The sequence below is a fragment of the Anopheles coluzzii genome, chromosome 3, assembly GCF_943734685.1.
Source record: "Anopheles coluzzii chromosome 3, AcolN3, whole genome shotgun sequence".
NCBI classification, from domain to species: Eukaryota; Metazoa; Arthropoda; class Insecta; order Diptera; family Culicidae; genus Anopheles; species Anopheles coluzzii.
The window spans coordinates 74,515,975-74,536,346 of NC_064671.1; the positions used below are offsets into that span (position 1 = coordinate 74,515,975).

The 20,372-nt window shown below is 47.9% G+C and overlaps 5 protein-coding genes across 8 annotated transcripts in view; 2 read left to right on the plus strand and 3 right to left on the minus strand.

The window, feature by feature from the left end:
• LOC120954671 (serine/threonine-protein kinase ULK2) overlaps positions 1-3,282 on the minus strand; it is a 37,146-nt gene extending 33,864 nt beyond the window's left edge. Inside the window, exon 1 of one of the 2 annotated variants that reach the window (XM_040374788.2) lies at positions 1,554-3,282. In XM_040374788.2, the coding sequence (XP_040230722.1) occupies positions 1,554-1,643 (90 nt within the window). In that variant the 5' untranslated portion in view covers positions 1,644-3,282. The remainder of the gene's footprint in view (positions 1-1,553) is intronic. The other variant, XM_040374789.2, reaches the window with a different exon arrangement.
• A 1,586-nt stretch (positions 3,283-4,868) lies between these two features.
• On the minus strand, positions 4,869-6,329 carry LOC120957947 (60S ribosomal protein L10a). The gene is made up of 3 exons (XM_040380422.2): positions 6,219-6,329; positions 5,847-6,002; positions 4,869-5,465 (listed from the first exon to the last, which is right to left on the minus strand). The coding sequence occupies exons 1-3, from the start codon at positions 6,221-6,223 to the stop codon at positions 4,973-4,975; spliced, it is 654 nt and encodes a 217-aa protein (XP_040236356.1). The 5' UTR covers positions 6,224-6,329; the 3' UTR covers positions 4,869-4,972.
• Positions 6,330-6,553: 224 nt separating this feature from the next.
• Positions 6,554-9,911, plus strand: LOC120955378 (GPI inositol-deacylase). Its single transcript, XM_040376207.2, has one exon. The coding sequence runs from the start codon at positions 6,784-6,786 to the stop codon at positions 9,793-9,795; it is 3,012 nt and encodes a 1,003-aa protein (XP_040232141.2). The 5' UTR covers positions 6,554-6,783; the 3' UTR covers positions 9,796-9,911.
• Positions 9,912-11,353: 1,442 nt separating this feature from the next.
• LOC120955380 (NADH-cytochrome b5 reductase 3) lies at positions 11,354-18,621 on the plus strand. Of its 3 annotated transcripts, none has more exons than XM_040376208.2 (5): positions 11,354-11,482; positions 12,140-12,262; positions 15,991-16,561; positions 17,505-17,602; positions 17,696-18,621. In XM_040376208.2, the coding sequence occupies exons 2-5, from the start codon at positions 12,242-12,244 to the stop codon at positions 17,966-17,968; spliced, it is 963 nt and encodes a 320-aa protein (XP_040232142.2). In that variant the 5' UTR covers positions 11,354-11,482; positions 12,140-12,241; the 3' UTR covers positions 17,969-18,621. The 3 variants fall into 3 exon arrangements, with proteins under 3 accessions (XP_040232142.2, XP_049464332.1, XP_040232143.2); XM_049608375.1 differs by lacking the exon at positions 11,354-11,482 and adding an exon at positions 11,504-11,607; XM_040376209.2 differs by lacking the exons at positions 11,354-11,482; positions 12,140-12,262 and adding an exon at positions 14,327-14,561.
• A 23-nt stretch (positions 18,622-18,644) lies between these two features.
• LOC120955381 (uncharacterized) lies at positions 18,645-19,644 on the minus strand. The gene is made up of 2 exons (XM_040376210.2): positions 19,350-19,644; positions 18,645-19,262 (listed from the first exon to the last, which is right to left on the minus strand). Exons 1-2 carry the CDS (start codon positions 19,411-19,413, stop codon positions 18,826-18,828), a joined length of 501 nt encoding a protein of 166 aa, XP_040232144.2. The 5' UTR covers positions 19,414-19,644; the 3' UTR covers positions 18,645-18,825.
• Positions 19,645-20,372: the final 728 nt, after the last annotated feature.

A 20,372-nucleotide genomic window follows, 5' to 3' on the forward strand; every position in this document is an offset into this window, starting at 1 on the left:
TGCCAAACAATTTGGAGCCGCTTTAGAAAATATGTTATTTTTCCATATTTTTGACTTAAACTGGACTGGAAAAGCTTTGTAATTGTTAGATAAATTTGGTATGCAAGAATTTCAGTCATTTTCGCTTAAAAAAATGGTGAACTTCAATTTGAGATCCGGCACGACCATTCCCTGGATGACGAAAGAAAGTTTCCATCAGTCACCGCCAGAGGTGCGCTAGTGAAAATCAAAATTACACTAGCGAGTACGGACAATGTACCCAAGCCCCATAACATTTCAGTTCTTACGCATGATTTTCAACACATCGCAAAAAAACTATCAAAGTCAATCCAGCTCGATACGTGTTGAAAATCATGTGGAAGAACTGATAAATGTTTGTGATGTAAATACAAAATTTTACACCTGATTGAAAAACATCTCGCCCCAGCAATGAAGAGTTTTGTTGGCAATCTAAATAGACTAGGAAACCCCTGTAAAGCAGCTGCAGCGTTGTCTTCTATGCCGATAGCGTTAGAAATTGATTGAACGCTACCGGCAGACGATAAGAGGCAGGAGCACAAATAGGTCAAAGTTTATCATCCAGTTTTATCGGACCCGGTTAAGGTTAAGCCTGCGAAAAGCTGTATCGCATCAGGCTGTGAAAATACGCAGCAAATGGAAATTGTGAATCATATGATGCAATAATTGAAATGGTATAATAGAATTTTTAGAACAACACAAACAATTTTGAAGAAAAACAAAACTGCATTGGCCTTATGATACCATTCTAAGAGCGCTCATTACTTTCCTATGTGGGATAGCAACCCTTTGGGAAAGAACATAATTTAGTTTCCCCATTTTTTTAGTAAGATTCGCTTTCCTTAACCACTACCTACGTCAATTACACCCTTAAAAGAGCTAAGCACTATTGCCTATTGACTGGCGTGTGATAAACGGATCAGAAATAAACAAAACCACCCCACGCGGGAGGTTTCAGAAATGACCATCGAAAGTGGAACTACCTGCTCCAAGGTCGCCCCGCCACCCTTCTGCACCTGTGCGCTCTACTAACGCGCGCCCTGACGGAGACCCTCTCTCACTCGTGCCCGCGCGCACGGAAGTGCTCAATCCATCTGCTTATCATTCAAAAACGCAATAGACGCGACCGCGCGCTCGTGTGGCCTGGGAGGGGGTGCAGCACGCCCAAAAAAAAACAGTGACCAACATTTGTGACCACCTTCTGTTCCCTCCTCCTTCGCTCTTCCTTTCGCAACTGGTAACTGGTTTACAAATTCTAGCGGCTCGCAACGATTTGCCGCTAAGGTGATTAGGATTGCCGCTTGCGTTCGTGTCTTTGTGCCGCTTGTTTAGTGTGTGTGAGTGTCGGTGTTGTGTATGTTTTTCAGAAGGCTCTTTCCTTTGGCTAACTACGCAATTTCCTAGCACACTTCCTTCTTAGCCCGGGGAGGGGGGGGGGCACACAAACACACACAACACCCTTCAAAACGATGCTGAAAAACGGAAAATGGCAAACGCTTAGGCAGGCCTGTACGGGTACGGGGCTGGTCCCTTACCTCGCGGTGGCGGCCCTTGAAAACGACCGCAAACGCGCCATGGCCAATGATTTCCTTGCTGTTGTACTCGTAACTCCCCACGATTTCCATGCTGCTGCTGCTGTTTTTCGGTGGTTGCTCGCTACAAACCAACCACCAAGCTGCTTTCCGGCGTCCTTCTCGGTGCGTTTCGCCAGCCCTCCACGATTTTCACCGGTGATCGATGGATGGTGCTGGAAAATCGCAAATCTCGCTGTTTCCCCGGGGGAGCTTCTTTGCTCCGCCGCTATTTCACAACGCGTGTGTGTGAGTTCGCTTCCAACACTTGGAGCACACACACGGGGGGGGGGGGGGGGGAATCTCTTCTCCGTTCTCTTCTCACCCACAGCAGCACGCGTGCGTTTTGTTGTTGTTGTTTGGAGCGTGCAGAATTTTCTCCTTTTTGCGTGATACTGATGATTAATCGATGCTTTTTACCCTAAACACGCACACAAACACACGCAAACTCTTTGCTTTTTCTCTCTCGCTCGCTCGCTCACAGGGATATTGCCGGGGGTGTATCCGCGGCAAGGATAATTCGATCTTCCGCCGATAACACTGTTATCAAATCACTTTCTACACAAACTTATCTTAGCAGGCACTGCACACACACACACTGACACACATGCACACTGCACACACACTTCTTATTTTACTATGTGTAGGAATATTGCACTTGTACACTTGTTATTTTCACCACGCAAACAAAAAAAAACGCTTCTCTCAATGCACAATTGGAATGTGCTGCTGCATCTTCGCAAATCGCAGGAGACGTTTCTTCACTTCTTTTGCTTCGATGCAAAAATTTTCCTCACCAGCTTGACATTTCTGCTCCAAATTCGTGTATGCTCACCACCACCACTACCACTACTGCACTGCCCCGAGCACGAAATCAATAGAAACAACGGCGTGCGAATGTTCTTTTGCTTTGCTTGCTTTCTCGCTCACACTCGCGCTCACATTCACTGCTCGCATCACTCTCGCGCTTTTGGGTCGTATTGGTAATGATTTTTCGTACGATTTTAGCACGCTTTTCTTTTCGGCTGTGGGCCCACTTGCCTTTGTTGTTGTTTTTGTGCTGCTGCAATTTGTATCCGTTTTTGCCTGCGCCTCGTTTTCTCTCTGCCCTTGCGCGCTTCCGTGTTGGGCGCGTTGGGATGTGTACGCAAAACGAAGCAGCAGGAAACAACACACTAATGGCGTAGTTTTTGGGGGCGAGGGCCTTGCTGTACGCAAATCAGCAGCTTGCTGGCCTTCGTATGGCCATACACTGTGTAACGCACTGCAATAGGGGCCGAAATTCGGACGTGAGAATGGTTCCTCTTTTTCCCTTCAGCAGCTGGCGAGGCTGCTGCTCGATGACACTTTTCGCCTGCTTTGCATTTGTTGTTGCACCACCAGCCAGAAGACGCACAATGGAGCGCAACCTATACACACACACAGAGACCCGCCAGGAGAGGATACGGGACAGGTTGGAGCGATTACGGGACAGCCGAGTGCGTTTTTCCCGTGTGTTTCGATGCCGTGGGGATTGGACGCGTTCTTCCCCCTTTTGCGCCTGCTACACGACGATACAATCGATTTTCCGCAGCGCTCCCCTTTACTGGCAAGCCAAGTGTATGCCCGCAGTACGGGTGTGTGTAGTGTGCAGGAAGCGAATGGGTTTTTTGTTCGCCAGTGGCAGCAATAACACACCACGAACAAGGTGTGTACGTGTGTGTGTGCGTGTGGGCGAATGTGTGTGTGTTTTGCGATTTCTTTTTCTTGCAGGGCAGTCGTGCGCGCCTGCTCACGTCCAGCGCCCGAAGCAGGTGGAGCGAGCGAGAGCGAACGAGGTGTCTTCGCGCATTGTGACATTGTTTTGACAGCAGCTGCGAGCTGACAGGCCGTGTCGCGGCGGCGTTTGACAGCTGATTTGCTTTTGTTCGTGGTGCGGCATGAAAATTCAAAAATGGACCGTTTCTATGCTGCGATAATGTTTCTCGTTCAATCAGATTTGGTTTTATGCTGATATTGAAACAAATAACTAATGATCTTGATCGTTTCCGGACGCCTCCACGCCATTCTGCCACCTCGATCGAGGCCTACCACGCCTCCTCTGTCCTTGTGGACGGCCTAAAAGGACTTTACCGGCAGGGTCGTCCGTTTCCATGCGTACAACATGGCCAGCCCACCGGAGCCTGGCAAGCACGACAATGAGGTCGCCGTACATCTTGTATAACTCGTCATTATAACGGCTACTCCATTGTCTTTCCACACATACGGGGCTAAGGATCCTTCTGAGCATCTTCCTCTCGAACGCGGCTAAGAGGGTCAGATTTGGATTGTGTGCATGTCTCAGAGGCATATGTGAGTACCGGTACTATATAGTCCCAGATTCGTCTTTCGCGAGAGGTTCATTGAGGTTAACAAATTTCTCAGGCTATAGAAAGACCGGTTGGCAGCCAGCATCCTCCCTTGACCTTTGATCCTGACCCGAAATTTTAGACTTGGATCTTGGAAATCTTGGACGACTTTAAAAGCACGATCACCTATCCGCACGTACCCCTACGTAAGTTTTTAGTAGGTGTCATCAGTTTCTCTGTCATTTGTTCGATCCCTTGGTAAGCTTCTGCTGCATAGGAGAGCCGCAGACCAATCAGTTCTATATCATCAGCGTATGCCAGGATCTGAGATAAGACGATGGTTCCCGAACTCCCGGATGATTCTCTCTAGCGCCAAGTTGAATAGGAGACAGGTAAGCCCGTAACCCTGGCGCAGACCTTTGGTCGTAGCAAAAGGGACTGAGTGCTTTCCATCCAACTTCACCTGGCAAGTTATGTTGGTCATAGTCAATCTAACTAGCCTTATCAGTTTGACCGGGATTACGATAGTGATCATAGCGTCGTACAGTTTTACCCTGGCTATGCTATCATATACAGCTTGGAAGTTGATGAAGAGATGGTGTCGTGTCTGTATTCTGCCATCTTCTTCAAGAATCAAATAACTAAGGCCATGATACATTTTAGAATTACATTGAAGCTTATTGATATAGTGAAAGAAACTGGAAATAGACAAATGGATCATAGAGATTTCTGAAATTCATCATGATAGTTGTTCTACATCGAACAGAACGAATTATTTATAATTATTTGTTAAATTAAATGCGTTTAACAGAATGCACTGTTTGTCCAATACATAACAACAGGACTGCACAAGAATGAGAGGAAAACAGTATAGCAGCCTATACGGGAAAGGCCATCACAATTCTCTACGAAACAACTGTTCTCAATTTCTAAGTATAAACGATCCTTTACGTATGTTTTTGTTATTGTTCCATTTGAGAACAAATTTGTATTTCACAAGTTAAATTGCCTCAGATAATGCAAATAAACGCATTACCCACCACACACCCACACACCTTAGTACAGTCGCTGGGCGGCACCCATGGACGATTTGATGTGGAGCGAGCGGACGTTCTGCCAGTGCTTCTTCAGCAGCGACACCAGGAAGTTGATGGCCAGATGCACGTTCTGGGCCAGCTCGTCGGGCGACATCTTGACGTGACCGACCGCGACCGACAGGCACAGCACCTTCTTCATCTGGAACTTGATGGTGGCCTTCACCTCGTCGATCTTCTGCACCATCGATTCGCCGTGGCCGAGCAGACCCGGGAACTTGCCGGCCTTGTTCAGACCGGGACCGAGCAGACGCGGGATCTGCTTGATCAGCGACTCGGAGGCCAGGAAGGCGTCGTACTTCTTCGCCAGCTTCTTCACCAGCTTCTTGTTCTTGTTCAGCTTCTTCAACGCCTCGGCATCCATGAACGGGATGTCGTTGGCCTTCGCCTCATCGCAATGCTGCTGGTCACCGAGCACGCACACCTGCATCTTCGGGCGCGGAATGTACTTCAGCCTGCAGGGGAGAGCAAGAGAAGGAAAACGCGTGGATTAATATCGATGCAATCAAGCGCAAGGTTCAGTCCGCAATTGAAATAGAAAACGTCGCAAAAGCTTCACTAAACGTTAAACTCACCACCACAGCGCAAATGCCTAGTGGTTATAAGAAATGTAAATTCAACCCTATCTGGTCGGCCGAGTAGCTTGCTTGTCCACCCCCTTGCAGTGGCGGAACAAGTGCCCTCTTTGCCTGCTCATTTTATTTTAAGACCCTGAGTGCAGGTCCGCTTCCGCACACGAGGGAAGCTTCCTGAGAATACCGTGCCCGGACAGTGTGTGCACGCGTTTCGTGCATGCACAACACCCGAGAGCAGCGGATCATCAGGTGAGAACGTACTTGACGGTGCCGGAGAAACGCTTGTCCTTCTGGGGATCGTAGTTCTTCAGACCGATCTGGAGTTCCACCGTCTCCAGGAAGCGGCGGCGCTTCGTTTCAGCGCCCTTCAACACTTCGGCGACGCATTCGTAGAGAATGTCACGGGACACTTTAGACCTGCAATGGAAATCGAGCAAGAGGGAAAATGTATTACCAATCGTAAACTTAACCTCAACTTTCGGGTAATGTGCACAACACGCCGTAGATATAGAATTTCACAATAACTCGAAGAGAAATGTGTATTGATACGTTGTGGAAGTACATTCTTGAGATAATAGTTATTGAAATGTAGTTTATGTTAAGTTTTAAAATCAAAATTCAACAAAAACTTACGCCATTGCACCAAACGCGACTGCACTCGTCGACGATTACAAAGAGAAAGAGAGAGATCGTGAAACACAGAACAATATTCTGCGGAAATCGAAATGACGTTTCAACAACTGTCAAATGAACACAATGTGCCTAGTGAGGAGAACCGCACGGAGAAACAAGATCATTTAAAAAAATATTTCAACAAATTTACGTTCTTACAATCTTTTGCGGTTAATTAATCATATTTCACATTTATTTCCTCTCTTTCATCATATTTTTGAATCGTTTTGAGAGATTGTTGATCAATTTGAATTGAAGATGCAACGGAATGCATCACGCTGGCAGCACTGCACAAACGATTTGTTTATCTGCTTCTCCCGGGGGCGCAGCGTAAATGTTGCAGTGACCTGCATAATTCCCTCCCCGAACAGTTCCTTCCGCTTCGGGGTCATTTTTCCACCCGTAGCAAACGAAAAAGTTCTCTTCATTAATTTTCCTCCCCAGAAAAAAACACTCCCGAATGGAGAGTGGGTAGTGCGTACGTGTGTGTGTGCCGTGAATTAAACCAACTCTCCCTCCCTATACGATGTTGTTCCGTCTGCTCATCGTGCTGCCGGTGCTAGCGGTTGCACTGTTCCTGTACGGTGCGATCGTGAGCATTGGCTACATCGAGGAGAACCGCTGCCGCATGACGTACATGTTCGAGCATCCGCAGTACACCCGGCTGCCGGTGCAGGGCAACGAGCGATTCCCCAAGTACGGGCTGTACGCGTACTCCGAGGGTTTCGTGACGCAGCGTGTCCAGCAGCGGCTCTTTACCGGCGCTCCGGTACTGTTCGTACCCGGGAGCGGCGGCTCCTACAAGCAGGTACGCTCCCTGGCCTCGGTAGCGCTGCGCAAGGGGCTGGACAACAACTGGCAGGCCCACCTGGACTACTTCAGCGTCGACCTGAACGAGGAGCTGTCCGGCGTGTACGGGGGCTATCTGCAGGATCAGACGGATTTTCTTGACCTTTGCATACAGGAAATTACTCGGCTGTATGGCGCAAGGGGACGAACCACGCGCCTGTTCATCGTTGGCCATTCGGTGGGGGGAAAGCTGGCGCAGGCGGTGGTCGGAGCCCGTACCAGCATCGGCCGACATGTGGCCGGTATAGTGACGCTATCGGCACCGGTCGATAAACCGGTCGCACTGTTCGACCACTACCATTACAGCTTTTACGATCGTATCGAGCAGGCGTGGAGAACGAACCGATCCCTGGCGGGAGCGGCCAATGCATCCCCTTCGCACGGACTGCTGCCACTGGATGGCATTCTGTTCGTGACGATCGGTGGCGGCATCAGGGACATCATTGTGCACGACGGACTGACCGCGTCCCGGTACGCCGACCTGCACGCCATGACGCACAACATCCCGAACGTGTGGCTATCGGTGGACCATCTGTGTGCGATGTGGTGTCTGCAGTTTGTGCTGGTCATGAATCGGTTCCTGTTCAGCATGATCGTTCCGCAGGGCCGCGGCAGCTGGGGCTTTGTCGAAGGAAAGCAGCACCAGCTCGAGTTGGCAACACGCTTTCTCGCGCAACCGTTCCGGAGCGATGACGATGATGACGATGATGAGGGGAACAATCATAAGCGTCTACCAGCTGGCAGTGCCAAACAGCCACTGATTCAGCATCATCCCGAGCAGGAAGACTGGATCGAGGACATCCGCCGCTCGTTTACCGAACGCCATCGGGCCGGCATCGATCGTACACGCGTGCAAATGATTCGTCTCGTGCCGGAAAAGCTGGCCCATCGGTTCGTGCGCATCGAGGTGATCAACTCGGAACAGAGCAACTGGCTGTCGGGCTGTGCCGCGGTCGAAGTGTACGGCAATTCTCGCATGTGTCAAAAGGCGATCTCCCTCACCAACTACACGCTGCCGGTGCCGTCATCCAAGTTTGACCGGTTTGGAGCGCTGCTGGATTTGCACGAGCTGAAGCGGGCCAATCCACGGTGGACGCACGTGCTGGTGAAGATCCCGCGCACCACCAAACCGGTCCAGTTTAGCGTGGACGTTTTTAATCCGGACGAAAGGGCGATTAATGTTACGATGCCGCACTGGTTCGACTATAGAGCGCGTACCATTCTGCAGGATGCATCGCCGGACGATTCGTACTATCGCATCAGCGTGAGCGGGATGACGCACACCTACCAGACGATCGCCCTCGACCTGACCGCCGTTGCGTGCGATGGCGTGCGGGGCACCGTCGTCGTGAAGGTGCACGTCCCGTGGGCCACCGGGTACGACCGTTACGCGTTCCACGAGGAGCTGAATCAAACGACCGTTTACATTTACCCACCGATCGAGAAACCACCGGCAGGAGAACCGGACGTGCCAATACAGCTAGACGTGCATCTTACCCCGGGATGCAAGTACCGTATACGTTACGCCCAGTCGCTGCGTGTCAGTATGGCGCGTATGGTGCAGCAGCACGTGGTGCTCATACCGGCGCATCTCGTCGCTTTGCTGCTGCTTGCGTTCAAGGATCAGCTGACGCAAACGCCCGCCGACGATCCCGCCTTTGTGGTGGGAAAGCTGCGCAGCTCCTTGACCAAGCCCGGCCCGCTGCTAATGCTGCTAGCGACAGGGTCGCTCACGGCCAAGTTCCTAGCGCTGTTTAAAGCGATTCCACCGACCGAAACGGTCGCCACCCCGTTGGCCGTTTCCATCCTCGTCCATCTCGTCGCGCTCGGTGTGCTCGTGCTGGCGACGCTTGCCCTCTGGGGTGCGATCGCGTTCTGTGCCAACTTTGCGCACAAAATCATACTCCGCCTCATTGCCCTCCCGATCCCGGTCATGTCCTCGACCTTTCTGTCCTGCATACATAAGTTCCCGCTCGCCATTGCCGTGTTGCTGGTGGCAATCGCACTGACCGCGTGCGGCGGTGTCAGCTTACTCTGCGCCGCAGCCGTCTACTTCGTGCTGCTGTCCAAAGCGTACGAAGACTATTTGGAAAACTTTGTGTTTAATACGGCGCGCAAAATCGCCGCCCGACTGTTTGGGGCCCGGGAGCGGCCCCATGGCGAGGGAAGTAGGGCAGGACGGAAGCGAAACCGTAGACGCACTGCGAACGAGACGGGCGACGAGCTGATGGTGATCAACTTTCATCTGCCCCTGTTTCTGCTGGTGATACTGTTGGCCCTGCTGAATGTGCCAAGTGTTATTACCTGGGCCAAGAACTATCACTACGCGAACACGCTGCAGCCCGATCCGTCGCTCGTGCCCGCACTGGCCGTGCTGGTGTGCTTGGCCGTGCTGTGGCAGCTGAACACGCCGCGGAACGTGTGCGGGTACGAGCTGCTGTCCGCTCTGCTCGTGATCGGGGCGTTTGTATCGGTGCTTTACTGCCAGGTGCATGTGTACCGGCTTAACTACTTACTAGCTTTAGTGTTTGTTGCGATTACCGTACACCAAATCATTGCGCCAAAACGTCGTGAGGTAGGGGAAGGGGGGGAACAGGAGGAGGAGGCTGACGATGGAAAGGAGACAGTCGAGGGGGTCGAGCAGGCCGAACATGAGGAGGAGGAGACTGGGGATAAGAAAGCAAATTGACCACTGAAACATGTATTATCGTTGCGGAAGGAGTGTTAAATGTTTTATTATAGTATTTCACAACCATATACGATCAAATAAATCCTTCGCGCTAGTCAGCTGTTTTGCCAAAATGATGCAAGTGTGATTTATTGAACTTTGTTGTTAGTTTGTTTTGTATGAATTATTTGTCCTCTTTTATCTGATCTGAAGTCTCAACCCGGACTGGGAAGAACATAACGAATGGAGCGCAACAGATCATATTCGACCCATTCCGGAAGGTCCGCAAAGACTCGACCTCGTGTTGACTTTTCTAGAATGCCCACAAAATTGACTAAAATATGTGTCCAAAAGGTATATTTAATGTATTCCGACTCCGGTAGAATCCGAACCACTAGTTACCCGGAGTTGAAGTCGTCCGGAGTTGTAGTTGTCCGAAGTTTTAGTCGTCCGGTGTTGTAGTCGTCCGGAGCTTTAGTCGTCCGGAGTTGTAGTTGTTCGAAGTATTAGCCGTCCGGGACGGAATCGTTCGAAGTTATCCGAAGCCGTCCGGAGTACTACTGTGCTCTTTGGAGCATACCCACGACTCCGATCTGATTCCGGCTATTATTAGTCCGATTTTGAAAATCCGAACCACTAGTTCCACCCGGATTCGTCCAGAGTCACCTGGAATCGTCCGGAGTCGCCTGGACTGTAGTCGTCTGGAGTCGTCCAAATTTGTTCGGAGTTGTCCGCAATCGTCCGGTTTTTCACTTTGTACGTGCACTTCGTTTAAAGGCCTTTGTTACGAAGACCAACAACGGATCGACTCCGACTTCTAACGAATCTGAACGACTACGAACGACTCCAAACGACTCCGGTCGACGCGAGATAATGCTGGGCGTACCTATATTCCCAAGGCAGCTCCGAAATTATTGGAGTTGGATTGGAGTCAACTCCAGATTTTTGTTAACTTTACTCATTACTAGTCCGGAGTTGTCCGGTTTCGTCCAGAGTCGTCCGGAGCAGTTCGGAGTCGTTCGGAGTCAAAGTCTTCCGGAGTCGTCGGGAGTCGTCCGGAGTCGTCCGGAGTCGTCGGGAGTCGTCCGGAGCTGTCCAGAGTCAACTGGAGTCGGCGTCATTCGGAGTCGTCCAGAGTCTTCCAGAGTTGAAGTCAACTGGAGTCATCCGGTGCATTTGTGCTTGTGATCAGGCATTTTATTTCGTTGTGTTGTGTTTCGTACTGATGCATTTATTTATAAGGCCTACTCCGGCCGACTCCGAACGACTTGGGACGATTCCGAACGACTCCGAATCGATTCAAGTCCGGGAGACTCCGGATGACTCTGTGCGATTCCGGACGACTCTAGACGATTCCAAACGACTCCGGATAATGCTGGGTCGACTAACGACCTTCCGGAGTCCGTTCCAAAATTATCGGAATCGACTGTGGATTTTTTGCCCATTTTACCCATCACTAGTTTCAACACAACTGTAAACAAAAGCTTCCCTCCCCCCTCCATTGGGATCCTTAACGTCAAACTGCGAAATGTCAAACTGCTCCCACCTCCGTGGGGGGAGGTTGTCGTAAACCATTTTCATTTCCAACACTGCCATCGGAAGGAACAACAACAACACGGTCTAGCGGGGACAAGTGCGGCGACGGTCCGATTGCAGTTTCTTTTCGTAATTTGAAATACGCAAACGTATCGAGCTAGGTTAAAAAGTGGTACGTAATGTGGTATAACGTGTAAGCGAACAGTTTGACGCGAAAAATTTCGTTCCAAGTGAAGCTCCGGCGTGAAAAGAAAGCTAACCTCATTGCAGTTCGCGGCGCGGTGGGCAAGAAAACCGGTAACATTTTCTGCACGCAATCGTTTCCCGACGTTCACCCACTCACTCTCTCTTCGCGGGTTCTTTGGCATCGTGCAATTCGGCGGAGAAAAGAAACGGCGAAAGACGCGTTGACGCACGACTCCCGTAAATTATTAAAAATAGATAATCGCGTCACCTTTCTAGTTCCTACGGTCTGCCCGCGCGCGTTCCGAGACCAGTAGGTGGGAAGTTGCAGTTTGTAAGGTGTAGTACCCATTCCTCGCCCCGCAGCCAGAACCGTTCTTTTTTTTGGGACCTGAGACGATTACATAAGTTTATAATACATACGAATTCCTCTCGTAACAATACACGCACACACAGGGAAATCATGCCGGAAGATGCTGACACTGGGGCCCAGTGTACTGCAATTGCTTGTCTGCTGCGTATCTGCCGGCACTCTCTCACGCGCATTACACTGCCTACCACACACTTCCGCCACGCCGTTTGTCGCGACAGATAAAACCGGTTTCACGTTTTCGCTCGTGGTTGTAACGCTCGATTTGTTTTGCAGGTCACCAGCGGCACAAACACGACCTCCTACCCACTGCCTCAGAGCTACCCGTGGTGTGGTTTTTGGTGGAAGTTTGCTAAGAAAGCTGCCAAATAGGAAAGCATGGGCCTAACCGTAAATCAGGTAAGAGATGGGTATGGGGCATGTGATAGGGCTGCTTGAGATGTTTTATCCACCCGTAGGACAGCAGGCAGTAAAATCAATAGTACTGGAGCTATCGAAACCCGGATCGTTTGCCGCTCGTTCAATCGGTTCGGTTGATAAGGCATGCTCACTCTTAGGCTCCTTTACAGGGTTTTCCAGGAGTTCTGTTAGCTGTGGGACACTTTATTGAAACTTTCTTACGTGAAAGCAAGGCTTCTGTCCAAAAAGGGTGCCATAGAGTCCAATTTCCAACATACGTTTACTTCCTATTAGATAGAATCAATAAAGTCTGGAAAGCCCACACCTATGAGAAACACTGGAAAACCCTGTCTACACTATCGTTCGGGAGTGTCGGGAGAGCGCAATCAGCAATTGTAGTTTGCTCCTATCGATTATCTTTTGAATAATGGAGCAATGATCCGTGCTAGATGGAAGCTTCCGGATAGTATAGTTACTAGCATAACGTTACTTAAATATTTAACCCACAACCATGGGTCATCCGAGACGAGGCTGGTGATTTTTAAGCGATTTTTATTTTACATTAAAAGAATCTATGAAAATCAACACTTTTCATAAGGACATGATAGACATTTTGCTGTGCAAACGTCCTTAACAGCATTTTTTTCTTTTTTAGACATAAACACGAAACGTAAGCACGTTCCCAAAACCTCCACGTCCCAAATCCAGCTTATCTTTAGAAAGCAAATTAAAATTAAATTCATAAGTCCAAACGCTCGCTAAAGAGCAGCATTCAACGCTGCATGGGCGCTGCGTTTATCGATGCCGTCCCTGAAAGTGTATGCACACACAAACAGCAGTAGGCTTGGGTGCAGTTCGTGACAACCACGCATTCCGCCACACCGCGGCTCACGTGCTTGTATAAATGTTTTAAATTAAGCAACGACCAAAAACAAAAAGGAAAAGTGAACTCGCTCGTCGCGTTCAGCGTTCAATACACCCCACATCAGCTGTGTTTTGCATAGATGATGGGGGTACGCCAAAACCCCATCCACCTGACCTTGACGTGTTCATGAAATGTTGTTCGCTGCGCTGTCGCCACGACCAAACGCAATGGTGCCACTGTGCGTGTGACTATGCTCTAGCGTGCATAGATATGTTCACACCCCTCTATAAACAAATTTCTCTCTCTCGTTTATGCTCTCGCAAGCAGCTTCTCTCGCACTTTTGATGTGTATGCTGCTACTCCGTCATTCAAACCACACTACCTCCCCTCTAGATAAATGGATCGACATACCATAAAAAGCGGGGACCCCGTGTGTTTGTGGCTCGGTATTTTAAAGGAAGAAAAGAGGCAGATGGTATAATTTATACATTGCAAAGTGAGGCGTTATCGGGTTAAAATCAAACATCTCACAAACACTTTTGTGCACGAGTGTACTGTGTGTACGTATTTTGACCGATAGAGCATGGGAGAATGTTGTACGTTTGTATGCTTTGTATAGGGTTGCCCCTTATCGCCCTCAACTCACTCACAGCCTGGACGGCTGATATTGGGGTCCGGGTGGTTGAGTGTGTGTGTGGGATAGCTGAATCGAAAAGTAATACAATTTAACATTAATTTCGTCTGCGGATCGAAACCATCTGGCGATATGATGAAGCGTGTCGTGGAATAATAATGACGCAATGACCGAAGGGTGGGCGAAAATAATAACATAAATTCATACCAATGCGTGGCAAAATCGCGCAAATATAGCGTGCGAGAGCGTGTGGCGCATTGCGTTTGGATTAAAATAAACAAATCCACCAGTCTAGAACGAAGTGCTGCATGTTTACTTTCAAACCGATGGAACGGAAAATGAATTAAGGTACGGGCGCCACGACGCGTTACTCACCTAAAACCCTGCGAACCGGAAAGCCTTATACACTTTCCATTCCACCCCTGTTCCAGCACCAAACGATGTGCTCGATGGAGGAGTGTTTGCGTACGGGGCATATGCGTCTCCGTTACTTTCGGCAACTTCTAACCCCTCTACCCGAAACGGGGTTGTAGATGGTGATGATGAGAGCTTTTGTGCCCCGGCCTGTACGTCAAATCTATCAGTAGCCGGCAAACACCTCTCGCACACGGTGCTCGGTGCTGTTGTGTTGTTTCGTTGTGTGTGTTTGGCTGAGACGAAACCCGCACTTAGGGAGAGTTCAATCGATCTCCGCATCAGTTTCGGCGGTCCAGTGTCCCGGTCGGACAGAGCCACGATCGAGCTCCGTTTTGCGTTGGAAAGCAGCAGAGACACAGGAGGGAACGATGTTAGATTTTGACGTAAGTTTTGGTGGCGTCGTCTTCGGGTGGCTGTAACTAGCGAGGGGAGCGAGCGAAAGATCTCCGCAACCATTGGGATGTTGATAGTGTGGTATCCTATTGTGTGCCCGAGTAAAAACCGGCATTGTGTGTGTGTGTTTGGGTTTTGTTGTTAGAAACTTACATAATTGTTACGATTGGTTTGGCAAGATGCTCGTGTATTGGGGAGAGACGCCTTTTTTATGATGTTTGTTAGTCAGGCGATGACAAGGCAAGAGTCGCAACGATACGTCAGCAACAATTCGCAAACACGCTGAAGTCATCGTAGTAAACTGTGATGGAAGCAAGAAATGCCGGCACAGGTGGTCGATCCCCTCTCGCTAGAGGCAATTGAAGGGTGTTTAGTGCTAAATAAAGGTTGAAATTGAGATTTTTTAGATCTACTCACATCTGACACCAACAGTGAAGTACAATTATTAGACACCACTGGCTCTACTCAGCTTCTAACATCACCTTGAAACGACACCTTATAGCCCTTACAGCCAGAGTACGGTGTGTGTGTGTATGTGTGTAGGAAGCAATTTAACCTTAACCTTGTACGCATGCACTGCAATTGCCACTCCACAGTGTTACTATGGATTTTGTGTATATGTGTTGGAGCCCCGTAATGCACTCCTAAGTAGTGCTTAGGAGGGAATGAAAAGGAGTGATATGATTAATCATCAGGGCATTTGCATGAATACTGAGCAGCGTTTGCCGTCTGTGTCATTTAATTTCTGGCTCGAAATCATTATCATTATACATTCCTTTAATAGCAGTAGATCATTGTCTATTTTATATGAATTAGGGATTTATTATAATTTTCATTCCCATTTTTACTCTCTATTTGTGAGAAAAGTGTTGCTCAATTATTAATTTATGACCCAGTCCTATACTGCTCTTCAGTTAAAATTACTGCTTAATGTCTGTAATCATTGATATATACAGGGTTTCCCGCGATATATTGGTCAGTTCCCATGATTTTTTGGTGCGTTAACACGATTTTTTGATCGTATCCTATAGATTTTTGGTTCATTCCCATAATTTATTGGTATTTTCCCATTGGATATCAATACAATTGGACCAATTCTGGGAAACGGCCAAAAAATCGTGGGAACACACTACCATCAATTTGTAGTCAAAACCAATCAAAATCAATCAAATGCAATCAAAACCCTGTAACAGTGATCGTTTTATGAAATAATACTATGCAGGTACTTTATATTCGATTTCTTTGTATTGTTTCTTAATTATTGTTTGAAAATCGCAGTAATTGTTTACAAACCTTGATTTTAAGCAAGAAAAAGCTGTATAAAACCTCATTTGTTAATAGAAACTAAATCGCAACCTATAATTTGGCAATATAAATATACTAAAATTGTCTAATTGGTTTTGTTTCCCCTCCTTCCAGGTAATGCCGGTTGCGATCGGCGTGGTGGTCGTAGTGGTCGGTGCCGCCATCGCCAACTACCTGCTGAACGGCAAGAAGGGCAAATCGTCCTCCTCCTCCGCCTCCGCCAAGGGCAGCGCTGGGAAGGAACCGAAAACGCTGCTCGATCCGCAGGAGAAGTATATGCTGCCACTGATCGAGAAGGAGGAAATTTCGCACGATACGCGCCGGTTCCGGTTTGGGCTGCCGAGCGAAAAGCACATCCTCGGACTGCCGATCGGGCAGCACATTCATCTGTCCGCTACCATCAACGACGAGCTGGTGATTCGTGCGTACACGCCGGTTTCGTGCGATGATGACCACGGGTACGTCGATCTGGTGGTGAAGGTGTACAAGAAGAACGTCCACCCGAAGTTCCCGGACGGTGGCAAGATGTCGCAGTACCTGGAGGGCATGAGCATCGGCGACAAGATTGCGTTCCGCGGTCCGTCCGGCCGGCTGCAGTACCTCGGCAATGGGCGGTTCTCGATCAAGAAGCTGCGCAAGGATCCGGCCCAAATCTACGAAGCGACGCAAGTGGGCCTAATTGCGGGTAAGTTGCGGGTTGCGATTGTAAAGCCGGTGTGTGCGCTTATCAGTGAGTTTAGTGCGGGTACGGGTGTGAACGGGAGGTGCCGCTTTGTCGCTGATAAGATGGGCGTGTGGGAATCCAGTTAGAAAAAGGTGGTGGAATTTTGCACGATTTGCAACATACATGGAAGGGCATTGTTAAGCTGTGCCTATTGTTGGAAGTAGTGTTGGGTTTCATGAATCTTTCGCTGAAATTCGTTCATATGATGAGTGATTCGAATCTTGAATCGACTCTTCAAAGATTCTTGAAACTCGAAAGATTCAAGAATCTCCAAGGATTCATGATATTCCAAGGATTGATAAATATCCAAGGATTCTCCAAGGATGAATATCCAAATATTCATGAATCTCCAATGGTTCATGAATCTCCATTGGTTTATTAATCCCTAAAAATAAAAAAAAAATCTTCACAGATTCATGAATTTAAAAAATCCGTCAATTCATTAAAATTTATATATCTCCAGGGATTCATGAATCTTTACAGATGTATTATGAATCTTTACAGACGAATCGTGGGTTCAAGCCTCGAATGGACAGTCTCCCCGTAGCAAAACAAAGTATCCGGCTACGTGGTACTTTCCAAAAATCCCGAAAACCTGTATAGGCTGGCATGACCACGTACGATGCTCTATGGATCTTTGGAGATGTATGAATCCTTTGAGATTCATGAATTCCTAGAGATTCGTGAATCTTTCGAGATATATGAATCTTTTGAAATTCATGAATCTTTCGAGATTCAGATTAATTGAATCATTTCAAAGATTCATTTGAATTTTGAATTCATGAATTTGAATCAGATTTACACAACACTAGTTTGACGACAGAATGAAACATAAACCTGGCGTAATGAGATGTTTTTAAAATATGAATTTAAAATGTCTATTTTTCAAAATTCCTTTTTTCAGGTGGAACTGGAATCACTCCGATGCTTCAGCTGATCCGTGAAGTACTGAAACATTCCGACAAGGACATGACCAAGCTGTCGCTCATTTTTGCCAATCAGGTGCGTCACATGGAATATTAACACCATTATTAACAGCCAGCATTTTCGTTTTGTGGAATGTTACATGTTCTTATAATGCTTGCCTCCCGCCAGACCGAAGACGACATCCTGCTGAAGCCCGAGCTGGACGATTTGGCTGCCCGCTATCCCGACCAATTCAAGCTGTGGTACACGCTCGATCGACCGAAGCCCGAATGGACCCAGGGCAAGGGTTTCGTGACGGACGAGATGATCAAGGAGCGACTGTTCGAGCCTTCGTCAAACTCGCTCGTGCTAATGTGCGGTCCACCACCGATGGTGAACTATGCCTGCATTCCAGCACTGGAAAAGCTGGGCTATCCGACGGAGCGCACCTTTGCCTATTAAGCACACATCAGCCTCATCCTGCTGTCAGTACGTACGCGTCGTCGTTCCTCCTCGTATGCACCGCATGTCAGTAGTAACGGTGGTTTCAAGCGAGACAATAGAATACACTTACTTAGGGAGATGTTACTAAAACAAAAATCACGAGGGATGACTCATGTGTGTTTAGATGGCATTAGGTACATGTAACGTTCTATTGTTTCTGTCCTCATGTGTGATCTAGAAGATCAGCTAAGTAGGGAAATTTGAAAAAAAGAAAGACTTAAGGTCGTGTTTTAGAGCGGTTCCTTCTGAAGGAAACCAGCTAACACGTAGAGTATAGAGGAGAATGAAAAGATCAAGCTAGTAGCACAACTCCCAAACAAACAAACACACACACAGTCATCACCTTTAGGCCGTTTTGCCTCTCCCTTCCAGGGGTTTTAAGCACAGCGTCCCCGTTAACTATCGCAGCCTTTCCCGAACCAATTAAGATATTAGCGGCTCTAGACGTTGCTTGTTGTGAGAGATGTTTTCGGATTTAAATGGAGCTTTACATGTATGTGTGGCACAATATGGGGGAAAATTGTGTAGTAACTTACTGGAACCATTATTGTCGATAGCTGTCGGTTAAACTGAGACAAAAATAAATCGAAAAATGCTAATACACCTTAAAAGACATATAGATCCCAGACAACAGTGTTATTAAAATGTAAAGCTTTATTTTATCTAAAAAATCCTGGACGGAATGTTGACATCTTAACTGCTAGGACGGAGTACTGTTACTTCCTTCTCTCCATCGAACAACACCTTCTTTCCCTTCAAAAATGCGTGTTTGGGTTGAGATTTTGTATGGTAATTTTTGCTCCCACCTCCTTCCCTCAGCGTCTTAAGGCGACCATTGCCAGCAGCAGACAAGCGACCAGCTTCCACAGATACCCTGCGGTACCGCTCAGTGCCGTAGCACCGTTGCATCGGTGGTCCAAAAAGCAGAAACAGAACGTGGTCGAATCGTAATGATCGCGCTTCACGTCAAGCTCCTTGACCGACGTGTTCACGTAGTGCGCGAGATTCAGATCCCGGGCCGCCGGGCGGCATCCCTCGTACTTGTCGGCCGGAATGTCCGTGCGGAAGCCTTGCAGCGAGCTCAAACAATCGCGCGTGTACGTTTCCATCGTGCCCTTGCGCTCGATCACCTTCACGCACACGTCGTCATCCTCGGGGCACGGGTCACCGAGGTAGCCGATGCCACGCCAGTTGAACTTGTCGCCGCAGCCCGGCGTCGCGGAATTGCACCGGTAGCACCAGATGGCTTCACCTACGGAGAGACGGAGGGACAATTAGTGGGAGCGTGTCGTCGGTCCACTAATTGGTGACATCATTAGCAAACGGGATGGATGCTTACTGTTGCCGATGAACAGGAAAAGGCACAATGCGAGTGAGATTATGCAAAACTTAGGCGAAACCATCGTTAAGAAAAGTTTTAGTTTTGAACACAACAAACAATAGAAAATAGGGGAATGTGGGAAGTTTGGAAATGCACCAACAATTGAACAGGGCGAATGAAATTAATACACAAACAAATAAATGCCCAACCCAAACTGTCAAAGCGTCAACCGTAGCCAAATCAGAGTGACCAGAAATACCGATTTATCTGTATTCCTACCGATTTTTTATATGCCTACCGATTCACAGATGACCGCCCTAAAACTACCGATTTTCCATTTATCCTACCGAAAATCACCGATATTTAATTTTCCAGTCGTTTAAGCTTAATCTGTGGCGCTTGGGATGGTGTTTCAAGGATCGCTATCCTTATTTGTTACTTATCGCGCAAATGCACGTCTGTTTGCCTGGCACGTGAAAATTGATACATGCGTTTTAAATTTATAATGTTATCCGTTAAAATTTGATAATAAATTAAATGTTCATAATAAGTAAAAAATGTAAGTTGTGTGGATTCCGAGAATTGCTCATTTAAAAAGAAAATCAAGAAAAACATTTAAATTTGAAATTGAATTTCACCGTTGGCGGTGAAAGTTTAAAAATAAATTGGTCATTAAAATAATTGATTTAATTTAAATGGTTGTGTTCTCAACAGTGCTCCTGCCGAAATCTGCAAATATAATCTGGCCACACTTCTCAAGTTACAAACGCACATGCAGGGTTCGCAAACCAATGTCGACTGTAATGTCGATCACATGTGAGCGGGTCGACATTTGAAAAAAACTGTTATTTAGCAGAGGTCGGCAAACAAGAAATAGTATAAAAAGGCTCGTATAGCTGTGTAGCGAAAACGTGATGGGTCGTAGTGATAAACCAAGGGTAAAGAGGGTGAAAGTTCCACAAATCCACTAAACGACCACTAAACGGCTTCTAAACGACTCAAGCACTCTACCTAAACGGAATATAGAAAGACTTCGTTTAG